This window comes from Episyrphus balteatus, chromosome 3 (genome assembly GCF_945859705.1).
Source record: "Episyrphus balteatus chromosome 3, idEpiBalt1.1, whole genome shotgun sequence".
Taxonomy (NCBI): Eukaryota; Metazoa; Arthropoda; class Insecta; order Diptera; family Syrphidae; genus Episyrphus; species Episyrphus balteatus.
Window position 1 is genome coordinate 66,261,226 of NC_079136.1, and position 19,279 is coordinate 66,280,504.

Genomic DNA, 19,279 nt, shown 5'->3' on the forward strand with positions numbered 1-19,279 from the left:
GGTGTTTTCCAGAAAAGAAAAATGCATAGGTATGTAAAAGAGAAGTTCATTAATAAGTTCTGCTGCTTTTAAAAAATGTTTTCTTTCATTTCATATAAAAACGCATTCGGAATAAGCGTCTGTGTGTCGTGTTGCTGAAAAGTGTTAATTGATTTTGTGAGAAATTATTTTTCTTAATATTTTTTACTAACAAATAAGCAAACTACGTATTTGTTGGGATATGCTTGGGAGCGCAAGTTCCAATGTTTTTAGTGGTTCGAAAACGTCACAAAGTAAAATTTACCTCAACTTGCAGAGCCATTTAAGTTGAAATTTTTAACGCAATTGAAATTACGGCCTAAAATTAGGTATGTTTTTTTATTACAAACGGTCTTAACTGAACAAAAAAATACGCAGTCGGGGCTAAGCTATTTACATTTAAATGCAACAACACCTTAGCTTGGTGGGCTATTAGTTGTTTAGCCCGGAGATTTCACTGGGCTAAACTTTTTGAACAGTTTTATATGTATGCTACCAAACTAATTTTTTCATAAATTAGGGGTATTCACGATCTGGTGCAACAGGCCTAGTAAAAATGTAAAATTTTATTTTTTTACAATAGATCGTGAACGCCCCTTTTCTTATCTATAGTAAATATTGATGAATGAATGAAATCCATGATGTTTTTTTTAACAGGGCTTTTTCTCCACTGTTGCTTCTTCTTTTTTTCCATTTTTTATAATTTAATTCTTTGTTTTGTTCGGGCTAATTAATTTTCACTAATTATTTTACATCAAAAGAAACTAAATTACGGGACATGTGTACCGACAAGCCAACAACCATAATAAACAGAATAAAAAAGACAAACTGTTTATCATGGACGACGCGACGGTGATCTGCCATCTGTCAAAAATAATTTTACTCTATTGTACTTTTATTTTGCAATAGGTCTAGGGTATAGCAAAAGTGCAAGACTGTTGTAAAATTTTAATCCGTATATTTTGTTGTTGTAGTGTTGTAAGATTTTACACTTTTGCACTTTTGCAATGATACAAACCCAGTTGCATCGGATCGTGAATACCCCTATTGTTTAGAATTTGTTAACAAACGTCAAAAGTGACGTTTGGAATGACAAAATGTATTTAACTAGTTTTGCTGGCATACATTTTTGTATCTCTTTGTAAAACATAAGGGGTATTCATGATCCGGTGCAACAAAAAGGTGTAAATTTTCTAAATTTTGTGTTTCTGCTACTACAACTACAACAGACAAATTTCGCACCATTGTATTTTATTTTTGCAATAGGGTTATTATTAGGTATAGCAAAAGTGTAAATGCTTATTGGCCACACCGAAGGGTACATGCGGTAGCGGTACATGTAATTGTATGAAAAAAATTCCAAACTGACACATCAACGTTCAGGTGTGGAATATTTTCCATACAATTACCCGTACCGCTACCGTATGTACCCCGGTGTGGCCAAGCCTTAAAAGTGTAAAAAAAATTGAAGTCTGTATATTTGGTTGTTTTATTTTAAGAAAATGTTACACTTTTGCACTTTTACAACGATACAAGACCATTTCGAATCGTGAATACCCCTATACATGCAAAATACAAGAAAAACTCGAAAGCGAAAAATATGACAACTCTAAATTTTTGTTGTCTGCTGTTTTCGGAACATTCAATATACAGTGCTTGCCAAGATTTCAGGTTAAGCCCCGATGCGTTTTTTTTTTGTCCAATTAAGCCCGGTGGTAATAAAAATACATACCTATTATTTTGAGACAGACGAGTTTTTGTTCTCTCTTTTTTTTTTTTTTTTGTTCTGGAGCTAAACAGATTTTCTGAATATAATAAATAACACGTCAATGAACACATCTAAAAACATTTCAATTTCTGACATTTTTCTTGTTTGTTTTTTAAAAAAGTACCTATTACTTTTTGTAAACAAAAACAAATACAGATAAAGCAAAATTTTGAACCAAAAGAATATTTAAAAATTAAATAATAAACAATGTCCAAAAGATGCTCCGCCCAACATTGCTTTAATTCCAATCTATACACTAAAAATATTTCCTATTTTAGTTTTCCAAAACACAAAAAGTTGTAAGTTGAAAAACTGTCCATCTTATTGGTAAACAAAATTACAAATTGATAACTTCTTGTTAACCCTTTCTCAGTGCAGATCAATGGGCTGATTTAGCTGGTCGCAGTGACCTCAAGAAAAAGCCCCTCTTGAGGGTCGTAAAATATTTCCTCTGCTCTGAACATTTTACTGCCAATTGCTTTGTCGATATAGAAACAAAGCAAAAACTTAAAAGAGACCTTCCACATTCGATAGCTCTTCCTTCGATTTTCAAAAACAATTTACAAGAAACAATGCATATTTCCAATCCAAAACAAACAATGGAAGTGCATAATATCATTTTACTTGATAGCGTTGAAGATTTTGGAAGAAAACTATGTGAAAATGCTATTTCTGATGAAATAGCTTCTGATAGTTTGAGTGGAGATGGAGAATCAGCTAATGAATTTGAAAAGATAAATAAAGAACCTTTGGTAACGAAAGTGGAAGTATTGGAGAATGTAGAAATATTAAAAGAGGTGGAATATCCTTGTCATGAAGATTATGGAGATCTAGACGAAATACTATTAGATATTGCGACTGTTAAACCACTTCCAAAACAATGTAGACTTTGTTTTAAAGAATTGGCAGGTGACGAAGATACAACACAATTCGGAGAGTCATTGCATTTGCGAGAATTCATAACCAGAGTAATGAGTGATAAGGTAAGAAAAATACGTACTGAAATGCATACACGTTCAATATTGCAAAGCCAATGTAGATATTTTAGTTTTTTTGACTACTCAACCAAATACCCTTTAAATAGAATGAATCTGTTTGGAAAAGTTAAGAACAAGTTGCTCAAAAACAAAATTCACTATCACGTCCAAAAGAAACTTTCATTTTCCTTGATTTGCACCTAATGGTTATGAAACTTGCTTAATACTTACAAAAAAAAAAGTATAGAATCATTGCATTCCTTCCTAGACCCGTTCCATTGCAGGAGGTTTTTTTTTTATTTGGCACGAGTGCGATAACTTAGGCGACAAGAATTCATAACGGTATTTTGTAGAGGAGTTCAATACAATCATTTTTTACTATGGGGAGGGGGGTCTAACTCCCCCCGTTTAGGCGGGAGGGGCAATTTTCTAAAATATGACGTAAAATACAAAAAAAAAAAATATTAAAAAACAACGGCAACACTAACAGTTATGAATGATACCTTTTTCAAAAGGAGAATTATACACTTAAATTCTAGTTTTTAAATAAAGTTATTTCAATTAATTTTTCTCGAAACAATTAACTTCAAAGTCAAAATTTGGGAAAAAAAGTTTAAAAAAAAACACAATAAATACTATTTTTACCAAGACTGTGACTTTAAATATGAAATTAATCAATGAAATAAACTGCCTCAATTAATTTCTTATCAAATACTGAAAACCATATGATTCTATGCCTTATAAGTTTCCGAGAAAATTGAAAATAAGAAAATTACCTTTTTATCAGATTTTCATTTTCTTGACTATTTTCGCCAATATTAACAGGTTGGGCTAATACAAAGTTTCTTTTGGATTCGAAGAAACTTTTAAATTTTGAAAGAGAACGAATTCTTAAAAATAAATAAAAATGATAGGTATGAGGTCCAAGGCGTATCAAAGTGTCGGCCTCATAAGGAAACCTCGTAACTGCCACAATCAAAATTTTACAGGAGAGACAAAAGAGTAGAGAAACAACAGAGTAGTTGGGGAGTAAAGTGCTTTATAAAATTTGATTTTTAAGTCCATTTAGAGTTTTCGGAATGACTCCAAATTTTCTGGGTAGCTCCGCTGACATATTTTCTAATAAAAATGGCATTCAAAAGTCATTTTCGAAAAAAGGTGGAGTTACGAGGTTTCCTTTTGAGACCGACGATATGTCGAAATTGATTAACCTATCAGTAATCCCTTAGGCTTCTTGTTGGTTCATCTGGAAAATCTTAGAACAATAAAGAAAATCGAATGTATGTAAATGCCCACTTAAGAACGAAGATTTTCAATGGAATCTTGGAATGCCTGCAGTTCGAGAAAAAGTACAAAATTTAAGACAGATCGTAAAATTCCTGACGAATTGTAGTTTTAGTGAATATGAATCGATCAGTTTTATAAATTTACAGTCCTAGCAGAATTTTTTGAAGGTTTAAACACTTATCCACGGTAAAAATGCATCAAAGTTTTCAAAAAGTTATTACCGAAAAATAAAAAGTAGATAAATGATTTTATCACATTTTGACAAAAATAAACAATCCATTTTCATTGCAATGGTGCATTTCCAATTTTTCAAGGACATGTGCGTCTTTTTTTCTTTAATAGGCGTTATTATAATCGATGAAGAAGGAAACACAACTTTTCTATGTATTTCTCCTATATATATAATGTGGAGTCTTTTAAACATTTCAAAGGATTTTTTTTTGAATTTGGTATCGATATTTAAGCAGTTATTTAAAGTCAAGGACCGAATTGCGACATACGTTTGGTAACGTATGGCCGCTATAACTCCCTTAATTTTCTTACTGATTAAATAGAGACAGCAATAGTCAAAACGTAATCGTGTGCCGTGATTCGTCCCCGGTCTTTAACATAAAATGTCCTCAGACTTTTTTTTTACCAATTAATACACCCAGTTTGTAACTGCTAAATTTTTTAACAAAATAGTTCGTTTTTTCATTTGTTTTGCTATTATACTCGTATCTCAAAGGATATCGCAAAATTTCTTCGAAGTTGCATTAACTATGTATTTTTTATAAAACTCAAATTGATTTTTTTTAAATATCTTTATAGATAACCGTTGGTGATGAATTTTCACAGATTGTCTGTAAAAATTGTGAAAACAATTCATTACTTTGCCTCATCATAATCCAACAAATGGATGGAACTCAGGATAAAATTATATCTTCTGCTAAATAATTGACGTAGCACATGCTTGGAATTCAAAATTTGCATGATGTAAATACTAATCGGGAATAAGAAATGACTTCACTCTATGCATGTGTAGTGTATAAGTATCTAAAATAAAATACAAAATACAAAATATATTTAATTAGGATCATCATCATTTTTTTTTTTTTTATTGTTCATTAAGTCTTTAAAATTATAAATTATTTTCGTTTTACAAATATGTCAACACAAATATAATTCATTTTTGTAAAAATTTAAACATCAAATTCGAACACACATTTTTGCTATGCAATATTGTATCTCTAAAATTCTTTAATATAAATAAATATATTATAATATATATAAATATATAATATATATATATGACTATGTAATGCATATATACTTGGAACATTTTCACAATCAAATTTTTTTTCGTTTTATTTTTCATTTCTTTCATTTTTTTCTTTCCATTCCAATTTTTAGTAATTTTTATTTCGATTCAAACTTCGTTTTAGAAAACTACATAAATATACAAATGTAATTTTTTTCTTTTGTAATTGCAACCAATGAATAAATTAATTAACTAGTAATTTTCCGTTGTATCTGTTAACTTTTTTATTTAAATTTAAATTTCTGTCATTTCATTATTTTTTGGTATTAATTTTATATAATAATTCAGTTGGGTGAGTGAGTGTGTCTGAGTGTGTGTTTGTTGTTGTTGTTTATTTTAAAGATAAACAAGAGGAAAGAAACATACATACATGATTCTATATTTTTTTCTTAAATTTTCATAAAACATAAATGTAAATATTGCGCTTTTTTATACGAATTTAAATATATTTTGTGTTTTTTGAAACATATTGCTTTTTTTAAATATTTTTTTTTTAATTATTTACTTAATTAAGTACAAAGAGTAGTTTTACATATTTTTTTTTATTTTGGTTTTTTTTTTGTTGAAATAAAAAGGCACTCTATAGTCGTGATTAATACAAAAAAATATTTTTACGTAAAAAAATATATAAATTAATATTTTTTGGTTTTCATTTTATTTTTTAAATAAAAACTTAAAATATTTTTTTTATTTAATATTTATAATTGGTGTTGTTTTGCTTAGTAGGTAATTGCTGTTGTAATTGTTGTTGTTGTTTGTTATCTGCCGTAGATGCTGAGGAGGTTTCTTTATTTGAGCTTCGTTTATGTTGTGCATAATAGCAAAAAATGCAAAATCCGTTTTGTGGTGTTGTGCATCAAATGTTTGTTGGACTGCGCGTCACCGATGTGGAACGATAATTTGATCTAGATCTAGATTTGAAAAGAAAATATAAATAAAAGTTTTTTACAACATGAAATAACTCTGGGTGTCAAACGCATATTACAAAAGTCTAAAAGGATTTATTTAAACGACGTAAAGTTTTTAATACGACAATTCAGATACCAAGAAAAAATAACAATTTTAATGGGTAAAATCTTAGGCTTAGGCGTTAAGGCAGTGAAAATTCAAAAAAAGGAAGCTTCAGTTGAACCATAAACAAAGAAATGGTATTCTTCAATATTAATACAAAAAAATTAAATTTAATAAAATTAAATTTAATAAAATTAAATTAAGGCGCAAACGGTAGACAGATACAAACTCTTTGTTCATAACTGTTACTAAATAGTAGGGGAGAGGTGCGGACTGCGGACAGTGAGACACTCTTTTTTTTAAATTGGTATACATATCTTAGAATGTTTTTAAGATAGCTTAACGAAACTTTGAAGTCAGTTTATATTTTTATATATTTTTTATATTAATGTTGCAAAAAAACTTGTAGTAGAATGAATGAGAGCATCACATTGGACTAAAATGTAGAAAAAGTCAAAACATCTCACTGTTTGCAAGGGGTGCGATCAGTGAGACATTCTTAAGTGAAAAAAAATTAACGAAAACGTCAAATAATTAGGTAATTGACAAGTATATAATTAATTAATTTATGTTACTTTTACCCATTTTTTCAAAAAAAAAAATAACAAAAAGCCAAAAAAAAAAGAAAGAAAAAACACTACGAAATCATATTGAAGTCATGCTCAAATAACAGATTTTTTAAAAATCTATGTCTCACTGTTTGCTTTTTAAAAATCTATGTCTCACTGTTTCCTTTTTATAATGTCTCACTGTTTACCTACTTTTTGAAATTTTTTGGAAAGATATTAAATTACAAAAAGCGAGAAGGAATTCTCATTCCATGATATTTTGTTATGAAAGAACATATACAGTGGTGGAAAAATAATAAAAAACACGCTCTTTCTTTTAAAAATGTATGTATGTTCTTAACCCTCGTAGGCACACCTCTTTTTCGCGAATTTGTTTTATACTTTTTCCTGGCGCTAGAACTTTTTTCGGTCTCACTATTTTATGGAGAATCATACATGAAATTGATGTAGAATTTTCCGAGGAATTCGAATATTGCATTCACAATTACTAAAAAATGCATTTTCACAATTATAAAGACACTTTTTTGTGACCACTTTTCATTTTTGTCCTGCCAAATTCGCACCCGTGTGCCTACAGAGGGTTAATATAAGTAAAAAATATTAGAAATATGTGGAAACATGTGGCATTTTTCGAGGACTGCAACCACATAAACCAACTTATAGAAATTAGTTGGTGATAGTCCTTTTTATTAATTGCACGTTTAATTAATTCACCAAGTTTTGCAAATGTTAATGCTAAAAATCAAAAACAGGATATTTCTTAATAATTTTTCCTCAGTGTTTCTAATTATATTTCCACACAAAATTGGACTATATTTTAAATTTTTTGCAATATTTTTCTTTTGTTGGATAAATTCTAAAATTATTATCCCAAAATGTTACAATTATTATATCATCACTCGTGTTTGCTAAAAATTTGTTAAATAATTTGTATTTATAGTAAGAAAAAAAATAACATTTTGTAAAAAAAGGAGAACGTTTCTAATTATTTTGCCACCACTGTAAATATAATACATAAGTAAAAAAAGTTCTGTCCACTAACCAGATTTTTTTGTGTTATACACTCTTTTTATAACACTCCAAAAACTACTTTCATCTGATTTTGTGTTATATTTTACGGTGTAGGAAAATGGACAGCTTTAATTTAGTAGGGACAAAATTAAAAGATGCAGAAAAGGGGAAATAAACATTTTTCAGAAAAGAGAAAAATGGATTGTCTCACTGTTTGCACTGTCTCACTGTTCGCACCTTTCCCCTACATATTTTAGGTATTTGGGAAAGAGCTAGTGTTCCACTCCAGTTCTATTAAGAAATAAATCAGTTTAAGTACGATAAAAGACCTGGGGTCGAACTACGGCTTACGTACGTTAACGTATTGACGATTTTTCTTCTAATTAAATAGAGAAAGCAATAGTCAAAACGTTAAAGAACGTATGCCGTAGTTCGACCTCTGGTCTTAATTTACTTGTCAAATAAATAAATGAAAATGAAATTGAAAAACTAGTTTCGGACAAAAGTCTCCCATGGTCCAAAGCTCGAACTAGTTAAATTATTGTTCGGAGACAGGAGAAGCATCGTCATTATGAATGGAAAGGAAATCAGATGAGGTAAGGAATTGAAAAAGGAATGCTAAGTTTTAGGGATGTAGCCTGCTTGCAAAGCAAGACAGATAGCTTGCCGAAATGGCAAAGGTGGTCTTATTCGCCGAAACTTAACCTCACCTGCAAACAAAAACATTGGGAACATTCAAAAAAGATTATGGACTAAAATAAAATTTAGTCAAGATCATCTCCTGAGTGCAGATTTAGTAAGATTAGTGATATTTTCCTAAACGATTTTGAACCTTTCCATTTAGCTGGTCTGAGAATAAAAGGCGGAAAAAATCCGTTTCGGACAGACAATAAACACATCAAGACCACTACGGGTGTTATTGCAGTGTGGCCTTAACTTTACCAACCAATAAAATTAGGTATCAAGAAGAATCAAAAAGAATCGGCCTCTCCACACTCCACGATTTGTAATTTTATTGAGGAAACGCGTGATTTTCACGTAATTGTGAGCTTTGATTTTAAAAACCATGTAACCTGGGAAACTAGGACAACCCGTGAGTTAAACTAAATGGAACTTATTATTACTGAAACCCTGGATTTTATTGGGCAACCCGTAATTTTACCCTAGAAAACATGGGGAGAAAAGAACACAGAAATGCGACTTGAATAAACGCAGATTCGTGGTATACTTGACGGTTTTTGTTTTTTTCAGCATTATTCAAACCAAACGATAGGTTTTAATTGACCACAAGTAATTGGACTTATTTATAGGTCTTCGATTTCAAGGTTGGAAGCTCTTTACTGTGAGCTAACTTATTGAATATAAATGATATAGGGGAGAGTGGGGCAGTTTTGAACACGGGGCACATTTGAACATTGCATATAAAGTTTTAGTATATCAATCTTTTTTAGAAGTATTTCGATATTTGAACCCGTCAACACGATATCCATAAATGTCAATGACTTTCCATCGTTATCTCGGCTGACTTTCAGATTTATAGGTGGAAGGTGATTTTTATAGTGGTTTTGCATTGTTTCAGTTTTTTAGTTGTAAGAGTTTAAAAAAAAATTGGTACGTGATTTCAAAACGCAATACAATTTTTGTTAATGGTTAATGAATTTTAAACTAATTGACGGTGAATTTTTGAATGAATATATTAATGTTAAATATCACTGTGCAAGTCGAAATTCTTGACAGGCGCGCGAATAACTGTTTCGCCCTATTTCGGACCCGAGAAATCCATTGGCATCATTAGTTTTTCGATTTATCGGTACGACTTCGAACAAAATTTTTTTTGAAAGTTTTTTCAATTATTTTGAGAATTTTCCACTGTTTTTAGTCATTTTTCAATCAAAAACATTGTTTATATTGCTAATAATTCTGCTCAAACGTTATTTGCTACCAGTAGAAAGACATTGTAAACAATTTTGAACAATTTATTTGAAAGTTTAGTGATTTTTTTTGAAATTTAAAAAAAAAATCGAAATTTTGTACATTGTTATCGTTTTTTCGCTGTTTTTGTTCTCTTTTGCACAAATACATAGCATGTTTTCCATTAAAAATTAATTTAACTGTTAATTTAGTGTTGGTTAAACTTTGACATACTATCGATAGCATCGATAACAAAAAAATATCGAGTATATCGATACTTCACAAAACTATCGATAGTTTCAATACTTCCAAATTATTATACCACAAGGCTACCGATATTTTTTCTTAAAACTATCGATACAATCGACAATGGAAACTATCGATATCTACCAAACACTATGTTAATTCGTTGTTTACATCCAATGTCAAACGAAAACTTAACTTGTAGTTCAAATTGTGTTTAATTAATTTCAAAGCTATCGATAATATCGGTAGCCTTGTGGTAAAATAATTTGGAAGTATTGAAACTATCGATAGTTTTGTGAAGTATCGATATACTCGATATTTTTTTGTTATCGATGCTATCGATATTATGTCAAAGTTTAACCAACACTAAATTAACAGTTAAATCAATTTTTAATGGAAAACATGCTATGTATTTGTGCAAAAGAGAACATGTTTTTGTTTTTGTGCGAAAAAACGATAACAATGTAAAAAATTCCGATTTTTTTTTTAAAATTTCAAAAAAAATCACTAAACTTTCAAATAAATTGTTCAAAATTGTTTACAATGTAGCAAATAACGTTTGAGCAGAATTATTAGCAATATAAACATTGTTTTTGATTGAAAAATTACTAAAAACAGTGGAAAAATCTCAAAATAATTGAAAAAACTTTCAAAAAAAATTTTGTTCGAAGTCGTACCGATAAATCGAAAAACTAATGATGCCAATGGATTTCTCGGGTCCGAAATAGGGCGAAACAGTTAATCGCGCGCCTGTCTCAAAAATTTTTTTCAAAAAACTTGCACAGTGTATTTATTCAACATTTTATGTCGTTGACACAGTTGGGGCAGTTTTGAACAAGTATTGTGGGGCACTTTTGAACATGTTCAAAACCGCCCGAGTAGTTTGTATCAGACATTTTAAGGCCACTTGAATGTGTTTTATTTAATAAATCGTAATGTTCTTATAAAACAAAATAATGAAACTAGCATTTGTGAGCAAAATTAAAGAAAAAATGGGAATATGTACAACATAATTGAGGATTTAAAAAAATGCCTGAATTCTTCAAGTTCTGCTAGACTGTTCTCGATGAGGACTCGATTATATACCGCTTAAGCGTTATAGAAATTAAAGTCAAGCTACCTACACCAATTAATGCTCCTGGTACATGAAGAACATCCGCTTTGTTAACATTTGGATTTAATGTCTAGAAATATATCTATATATATTGAAAATAAATCTATTTTACTCTGAGAAGCATAAATGGTATGAATACCATTTTTCTAAGATATATTTTAAATGAATTTTTCTTGGTTTTTGTTTTTCTTTTGAACTTATAAATGTGATAAACTGATAACTATACTTTAAATTTTAATGTTATTTTTTCTGAGTTTTTATTATTTGTTGGTTAATTGAATATGATATAATAATCAATTTGGAGTTTTTGTATGTTCTTATTAAAAAACTAATAAAAAGTTAAGTATTATTTATTCATTACAACGAAATAAATACTGATGTTCAAAACTGCCCCTTCCATGTTCAAAACTGCCCCATACATGGGGCACTTTTGAACATAAGACCTAATATTGGTTTAAAATTAAATATAAATAATATGCGAAAATAACCAGATATAATTTAAAATCGAAGTTCAATATCACTGCTTCATATAAGTAAACTTAACAGATCAATAAATCGAATAAATATCTTTCTAGCAGTTGCGAAAGCAAAAAGTGTTCAAAACTGCCCCACTCTCCCCTAGTCAGATGGAGCAAAAATAGAGTCTAGTTGGATGTTTGCTAATAATAAGTGGAAGCATTAGGGACGAGTTATAGCGATAACTAAAACGCTTAGGAAACGTTGAAACTGTATAAAAATGAATATTTTTTCCTGATGATCGTTTGTAGTGATCACCAAAAAAATCACTAAGGAAGCCACATAACCTTCTGTATACGGTGTTAGGACAACCCTTGGTTACATTAGCAGAACAAAGGCAGAATATTGTAAAAACTTGAAAGCAAGCTGTCTCCCGTATTTTTTGATCACTGCGTCTCTCTTAAACCCTCAGAAGATCCATCATCAGGACCAAATGTGGAGACCCAGTGAAAACGCTGTCAAGGGGCTATCACAAGCACCACTACTAATGCCACCAAAACCGCTTGATTGATGAAGAATTTAGGCTAGGGCATGCAGACAAGGCTTATAAAATCCTCTACACTCCTGCAAGAGAATTACTGACTTCTAAGACTTCTTCTGCCTTAGATACAAAAAACAAGATCTCTAGTCTAATGAAGTGATAAGAAAGGTTTAACATTCGAAAATTTTAATAAAAGTTGAAACAGTCTACACGAGGAAACGACCCAAATTAAACCCTGTTCTGATTGATAATATGAAAAACAACAAGACAAAAAACTAGGAGCCGAGCTAGCTGGCATTGTTTGTTGAGACCGAGATTCATTCTGAACTCTGAGCTCCATGTTAAATAAGTAAGAACAAGGATATTAGAAGAATTTCTATAAAACCCTGAGAAAGAGAAATTAAGGAGACAAAAAAAAAAATAAGTAAAATCAATATTTACCTTGAATAACTTCCGAGATCAGCACCAATCGGAGTCCTATAATCACGTCTATAAGTTCCAATCATCGATGTTGAACTCTGATGTCCAATCGGATCGAGCAATGACATTGTTCGATGATCATATGGCCTAAGAGTAGAACGTCTACCAACTGTTGCATACCCATCGACATTATGATTGGTAACACTCGACCCCGGAACACTTCCATTCAAATTATACGAAGATCTTCGTTTCGGATTATAAGTACTATAAAACGATGTGGGCTGAGTTAATGACGAACCATTTTGTTCATAAGTACTTGTTGGTTTTGTCCTCCCTATTGAACTACTATTTCCCAAATAATCATTATCTGTAGTATAACGTTTCGATAGGAAACTAGGTGAAGACGTTGAATGAAGATTTTCAAATCTTCTAGACGATGTAGATGATTTAGAAGTATCAGATGTAGTTGTAGCTGGTGTCGATCTATAAATTGGAGGTTTAAGTTCACTTCCAGCTGGACTAAGTTTAAGTGGTCTAAAGAATTCCTTAGTAATATCAGGCGATGGTTGTCTATCGCTTGATGGTTTTGGTTTACTTGAAGTAATTGAAGATTCTCGATAATAATCACGAGCTCCAGGACCAACAATCGTACTCTGACGCTTTGGTCGTTTCTCATTAAATCGACTATAAAAGCTTCTTCGCTTAATACGGTCAATAACACTCTCATTACCATCACCGTGAGTTGGTGATGAATAATGAGATGTCCTTGATAACCGAGAAACAGTCGGTGAAGGGGTTGCCAACATGTAATTATCTTCCGAACACACTGACCAATTATCAAAACAAAGCTCTGGCTCATCAGTTGGCGATAAGAATGTACTCGTTGAGGCACAATCATCTTGATAGCTTCTCGAATCCGACGAGTAATTTGTAGCATTGTCATTTTGTGGTGTATAAATGTGATTACGATTAATTTCGTGTGATGAAGTTCTAATGTTATTGTTATTACATGTGGCATTATCGTTGTATGATGTTGTATTGTTATGGACGGTATTGCCATTGATCGTTGACGAATTATTTTGACGCATTGCTGAGGCAAGATTATTGTCAATTTTATCAAGCTTTGTAAAGTCCAGTACTAAAGTCTTCCGTTTATCTTTAATGTTATCTTTATTGATGATTTTGGCAGTTTGTAGTAGTTCGTCTTTCTCCAATGTAGTTTTAGAGGAGATATTTTTATTTATTGGTTCCTGATCTTGCTGTTTGCAATCAGGACATGAGTCATTTGAAGGAATTTCCTTCTTTTTATTGTTCGTCAAGATATGCACCTGAGGCTGATAACCATTTTGGTCCTCTGATTTACTTACTAAGATGACATTATTTGAATTCTTAGTAACCTTTGATAGGAAACCACTAGATTTAGGACGATCACGGTTCTGATAGATTGGTGATTCGGATTTGTGCAATTGTCTTTCAATATTACTCGTCGAACGAGTACTTCGAACTTTCCTATCACCACCGCCATCTTTTTCGAATCTCTTAAAAAGACCCAAGACACGATTGACAGCACATTTATTGAAAGTACCAGGCATTTCTTCAACACTCACAGCTCTTTTGATAAGATTTGATTCGGTTAAGACCGGTGTTCGGGGTACAGAACGATCTCGTAACGATCGTATCATAGCATCGATTCTCGAACGACGAGTCTCGGTTTTTATAGGTTTTTCATCAGTCTTTTCATCACTCTTCTCGCAACACTCTCCGGTGGATTTGGCTTTTTTCTTCTTCAACAAAGTTAATTTTTCTTTTGGCACATCGTCTGGAGTTTTTAGATTGTTCAATGCATTAGCACTAGTTGTTACTTTGGTAACAGTTTTCTTTTGACTTTTCGCCGAGTCTCGAAGTTTTTCGAATTTTTGTCCTATAGCATAGAGTAGACCTTTGCCAACTTTTTTCTCAGGAGATTTATCTTTGAATGACATTGTTCCTCCTTCGGAAGGACTATTTTCAGCTGTTTTCGAGTCACCATTATCAGTTGAAATCCTTGGGGTCAAAGTGGGACTTGTGATTTTGGATTTTCTTGTTACTTTAACAACTCTTTTAACAGTCGTTGTTAATGGCTTCGATTCGATAGGTGATGATGAATCACTACTCTTGGCAATTATAGACTTTTCTTCAGATACACTTGAGCGCTTAGGAATTTGTTTAATAATATTATTTGTTGCATCTTTTTCGGGGGGACTAGATAATATACGTTTAATATCTTTTGGTGGTGTTAATTTTGAGGCGGGATAACTTTTTGGTCTAATCAATTTAGGTTCACTACGACCTTCTGGCGATGTATCAACATTGGCAGTCTTAGTTTGTGGAATTTTTGTCGTCGTTGTCGATTCAATTGTCGATGAGTCATTATTATTTTCAATTGAACCATTTTGAGGCTCAGTAGGTTTTTCACCATCTTTAGTGGGAAAGGATTTAGGACGCTTAAGTTTAGATTCACGTTTGGGTTTTTCTAAATCAGACTTGGAAGTCGAGGATTCGGGTTGAAGTGTTCTACTACTAGTCTTTTCTTCTCCTTGTTTTGTTTCAGTACGTTTAATAACTTTTTTAACTTTTTTCACAACAGTTGTTTTGACTTCTTTATCAGTGGCACCAGATGGAGCCACTTCAGCAGTGGCTGAAGGTACCGCTGAATCTAAAGACTTTTCTTTGGGTTTGATTTTTCTTATTTTTTTGACTATGACTTTCTCGGAGGTGACTTCTCGGGAGGCAGCACTGCTAGATGTTTCTTCAGTTTTGTCTTTTCGTGTTTTTGCAGAGGAGAGAGCTTGAAGCTCTTCGAGAATTTTCGAAGCAATTTCTTCTTTTTGTAGAGAACTGTCTGGGGGTAGGTCTCGAGATTTCGAACGAACATGAGTTCCATTGGAGGAGGTTTCTTTATTAGAGTCAGCATATATTTCAAGACTTTTATTACGAACATGACGTAGAGTTGTTGTTGTTGTTTCTGGTTTTCGTTCAGTCTCAATACCAAGTGTCGGATCAAGTTCCATGCTTTGACTTAGCCGATCACGACTAGATTCACGACTTTTTTCTTTAATTTCACGCAAAACACTGTGAGTTTCACGTTCTCCTCGGGGTTTTTTCTCAACACTTGAACGATTTTCGTCCAAACCTCCAGATTCTTGTCGTAAATACCTTGCATATCGGCGATGATTCGAAAGATTGCCTTGGCTTTCGGATGTCGGTGACAAGCATTCGCCACCAACCAAACGGTTGCTGAATTCTTTGGTAGGACTTAAACAGCTTTCACGTGGCGATATACTATCGTAACGTTTGTACGGCGATATTGAGGAACTTTCTGAATCCCGTCCCTTGGTGAGATATGGCGAGTAGTATTTATATTTCTCACTCACATCACTTGAATATGATGAGCATAAGGATTTGCTGGTATCGTCAGAAACCCGACAAACGCTATGGCTTCGATTTTTCAAGTCTTGAACATTTTCGTAATCATAACGTCCTCGACTCAGACTGCGTCGATAAATCAGACTATGAGATCGATCAGAACCCTCATCACGGGAACTATCGCTCATTTTCAAAAAATTCGATTTAGAGTCGTTGGCAATTTTTTTATTTTCAATTTCTGATCTTAATTCACCTGGGGTATATCGTTCAGAGTCTACAGTGGTCATATTTCTACCACCACTTTGACTACGTTTGTAAACTCGAACAGTAGGAACGTGAGTGCTATTTTGCATTGATAAAGTACGTGATAATTTTCGTGCTTGTGTTGGTGGTAACTTGGCTAGAAGTTGTTCTTGAAAGCATTTTGGTAAACCTGGTGTTATGCTTGATAGAGTTTCTAAATCTTTTTTACTCAAACGCAATCGAGATAGATCTAAATCGGCCAAATCTAATGGTTCATCGGTAGATGCTGGTAAAGAGGAGGCAGTATCTTTGTTTTCAATTAATTTCGGACTCTTTTTTTTGTTTCCTGAAAGAAAATCATTAAGTTGTCATAGGATGTTTATTAATTGTTTGGAAATTATACGCAGTCAATTTTAATGATTATTATAACTGACTCTTGAGGTTTTCTAAGACCAAATAACTTAAACTTACCGTTTTGTATGGTGTATGTGTGTTAACTATAAACAATTGAAGACTGATGTTAACAACCAAATAATGTAAAATATGTTTTTTACTTTTTTTTTAACCTAGATTTTTTAAATTATTAAACCCTAAAAATCAATACGTTAGAAGTGCGGAATAGCTATAGTCAGTTTTTTCTAGAAATTATTTATGAAATCGGTTTTTTTATAACCACATGAAAACCAGAAATACAGGAAATAATAATTAGGTAAATCATTAAAAAATTGCTTCTATGCTGCTTTAACTCATCTCAAAGTTTTAAAAATGCGAAAACCTTGTTTTTTTTTTGTTAACTTCCTCACAACAAATAAACAAGCCTGGGATGATAAAAGCCCGAATTTCGGGAATTATTCGAACCAACATGTCAAAGACGCTTTAAACTTTTTGAAACTTCTTTTTCAAGCAAGGGGTGCAGGAGCCTTAAAGCCTATTGTAAAAATGTTTCCAAATAGTAATTGTGAAGTCGAAGGAGAATAGTTCCAAAATTTAACAATTTTTGAGCTTTACTTGAATTCTTGTTTATTTTTGCTTCAAAAATATAAATATTTCTATTTTGTAAAATAAAAAAAATGTTATAACATTTTAAATAATAGCACTGGTCGTCAACGCAAATAGAGCTTGAAATAAACTATAGGTACTTTTCTAAAAAAAAAAAATTCGTGTGCTTAGTCCGAATCCGAATATGATTGAATATTAACAGGTCAAAACGCTGAAACTAAAAACCGGTTAAATTACACGAGTCGACTCGTTTATTCAAAATTGTTTAATCTTACCCACTTTCTCGGTTAAATTTGTCAAAAGTCTCGAATTTTAACCGAGTTTTTCGACCAATATAAACAAGTTGATCGGTTAAAATAACCTTCTAAACTGGTTACATTTAAGTTTAATTTTATAAGATATGTAAAAAAGGATTAAAAATTGTTTTTAAAATAAAGAAAACACTTTTTTAAGTGGTTTTAATTTTCTAACTAAACATACCATTTAATTTCTTGTATAAAGAAGAGTAATAAGAATTTGTTTTTCGAAATTAAAAAAAAAAATTTTTTTTAATTTTTCATTCATTTTTCGACAACAACTTGGTATGCTATTCTTAGGATGTTATTATTAAAATCTCGAAAAAATGATCAACTCATTTTTAAAACTGATTTTCAAAAAAAAATAATGAAAAAAAAAACCCTGATGATTTTGAATTTTTCAATAATACCTAGACCCTTTTGCATACAAATTTTCGTTTAAATGGGTCCTCTAGAAGACAATCAGAAATTTAGAAAACAGTTCTATGACAGGTATCATTAGATAATAATGGACCAACAAATATTTTATTTTTATATTTCAAAATTTAAACCTTATTTGGTTGAATTTAAAGGCTTTTTTAATTTAAATTGGTACGAATCGTTTTTGAAAAAAAAAAACAAGCTGTTCCATTCTATTTTCCCTCCCCAAAACACATCTCGAGTTCGAATTTTTTTACGAATCCTTTATAGCATGAGTAAAATTATTAAAGCCTTTGACTTTTTTGTGGAAAATTTAATAAGCTTTAACCCTCTGTAGACACACCTCTTTTTTTTGACGTGATATGCACACGGGTGCGAATTTGGCTTCTACTTTTTCATGTTCCTAGAACTTTTTCATGTCTCATATTGTATAGAGAATACGCATATGAAATAGATGTCAAATTTTCCGAGGAATTCGAATATTGTTTTCACAATTCCAAAAAATATATTGTCACCATTATAAAGAGACTTTTTTGCACCCAATTTTTTTTAAATTGTTATTTTTTTGCCAAATTCGCCATGTGCCGACAGAGGGTTAATTTTGTAGTATGTTGTGGATTTTTAACACAGTGAGCGAAATAAGTTAAGGATAAATATGCCAATGATAAATTTTTGTCACTATTGAGGTGAAAAGACAAATTTTCAGCTAACAAAAATTTATCCTGCTGTTCCTGATAAGATCGGAAAAAATCACACATTTAAGTTTTTCGTTTTGTTTGATCTGCCCGCTGCTTTGTATCAGCCCTATTGAGTTTGTTTTTTTTTTCACGAAATCATAACTAACGTGTTCATAATTTTCATTTACCTAATTAACTTCCAAATCTAAAAAGCAACAAGGAGAGCGCACCCCACAACAATTCAAAAATATATCCCTAACAACGGTATTTTGGAAAATACCTAAAACGGTGTCCAAAATATAGACAAAAATCAAACCATTATATACATAAATCAGCGAAATGAAAAACGAAATTTTTATTATCAAAATCCTATTAGTGGTTTTCAAGACCTTTATGCATAGCTTATCCTTTTTTGTTTCGATAGTCAAACTGTAAGTTTATCGATCCAGGTTAAAATGCAACTCATTTTAAATATACATACCTCAACGACTTTCAGTCCTACATATATGTAACTCGAAGAATGTAATATGTAGTTTCGAATGTGTGATCGTTACATTACACATTGGTGTACCTTATTTATGTGATCATATAAATTATGTATGTATATTAA

At 31.5% G+C, this 19,279-nt stretch overlaps 2 protein-coding genes across 7 annotated transcripts in view; one reads left to right on the plus strand and one right to left on the minus strand.

Annotated features, from left to right (window-relative positions):
- Positions 1–1,907: 1,907 nt before the first annotated feature.
- On the plus strand, positions 1,908–5,099 carry LOC129915458 (uncharacterized). The gene is made up of 3 exons (XM_055995007.1): positions 1,908–2,085; positions 2,160–2,769; positions 4,861–5,099. Exons 1-3 carry the CDS (start codon positions 1,994–1,996, stop codon positions 4,984–4,986), a joined length of 828 nt encoding a protein of 275 aa, XP_055850982.1. The 5' UTR covers positions 1,908–1,993; the 3' UTR covers positions 4,987–5,099.
- Positions 5,100–5,369: 270 nt separating this feature from the next.
- Positions 5,370–19,279, minus strand: part of LOC129915455 (uncharacterized) — an 81,409-nt gene continuing 67,499 nt past the window's right edge. For 3 of the 6 annotated variants that reach the window (XM_055994999.1, XM_055995001.1, XM_055995000.1), the window contains 2 exons: positions 12,651–16,623; positions 5,370–6,261 (listed from right to left, as the gene is read on the minus strand). In XM_055994999.1, coding sequence (XP_055850974.1) covers positions 6,207–6,261; positions 12,651–16,623 — 4,028 coding nt within the window. In that variant the 3' untranslated portion in view covers positions 5,370–6,206. The remainder of the gene's footprint in view (positions 6,262–12,650; positions 16,624–19,279) is intronic. The other 3 variants (XM_055995003.1, XM_055995002.1, XM_055995004.1) reach the window with 2 other exon arrangements.

What these genes read in the sequence shown, in the direction of transcription:
- LOC129915458 (XM_055995007.1), top strand. Translation starts at nt 1,994, where the DNA reads ATGTCCAAAAGATGCTCCGCCCAACATTGCTTTAATTCCAATCTATAC. An exon ending in TTTCCAAAACACAAAAAGTT is followed by an intron (nt 2,086 to 2,159) that starts GTAAGTTGAAAA and finishes ACCCTTTCTCAG; the next exon opens with TGCAGATCAATGGGCTGATT. An exon ending in CCAGAGTAATGAGTGATAAG is followed by an intron (nt 2,770 to 4,860) that starts GTAAGAAAAATA and finishes ATATCTTTATAG; the next exon opens with ATAACCGTTGGTGATGAATT.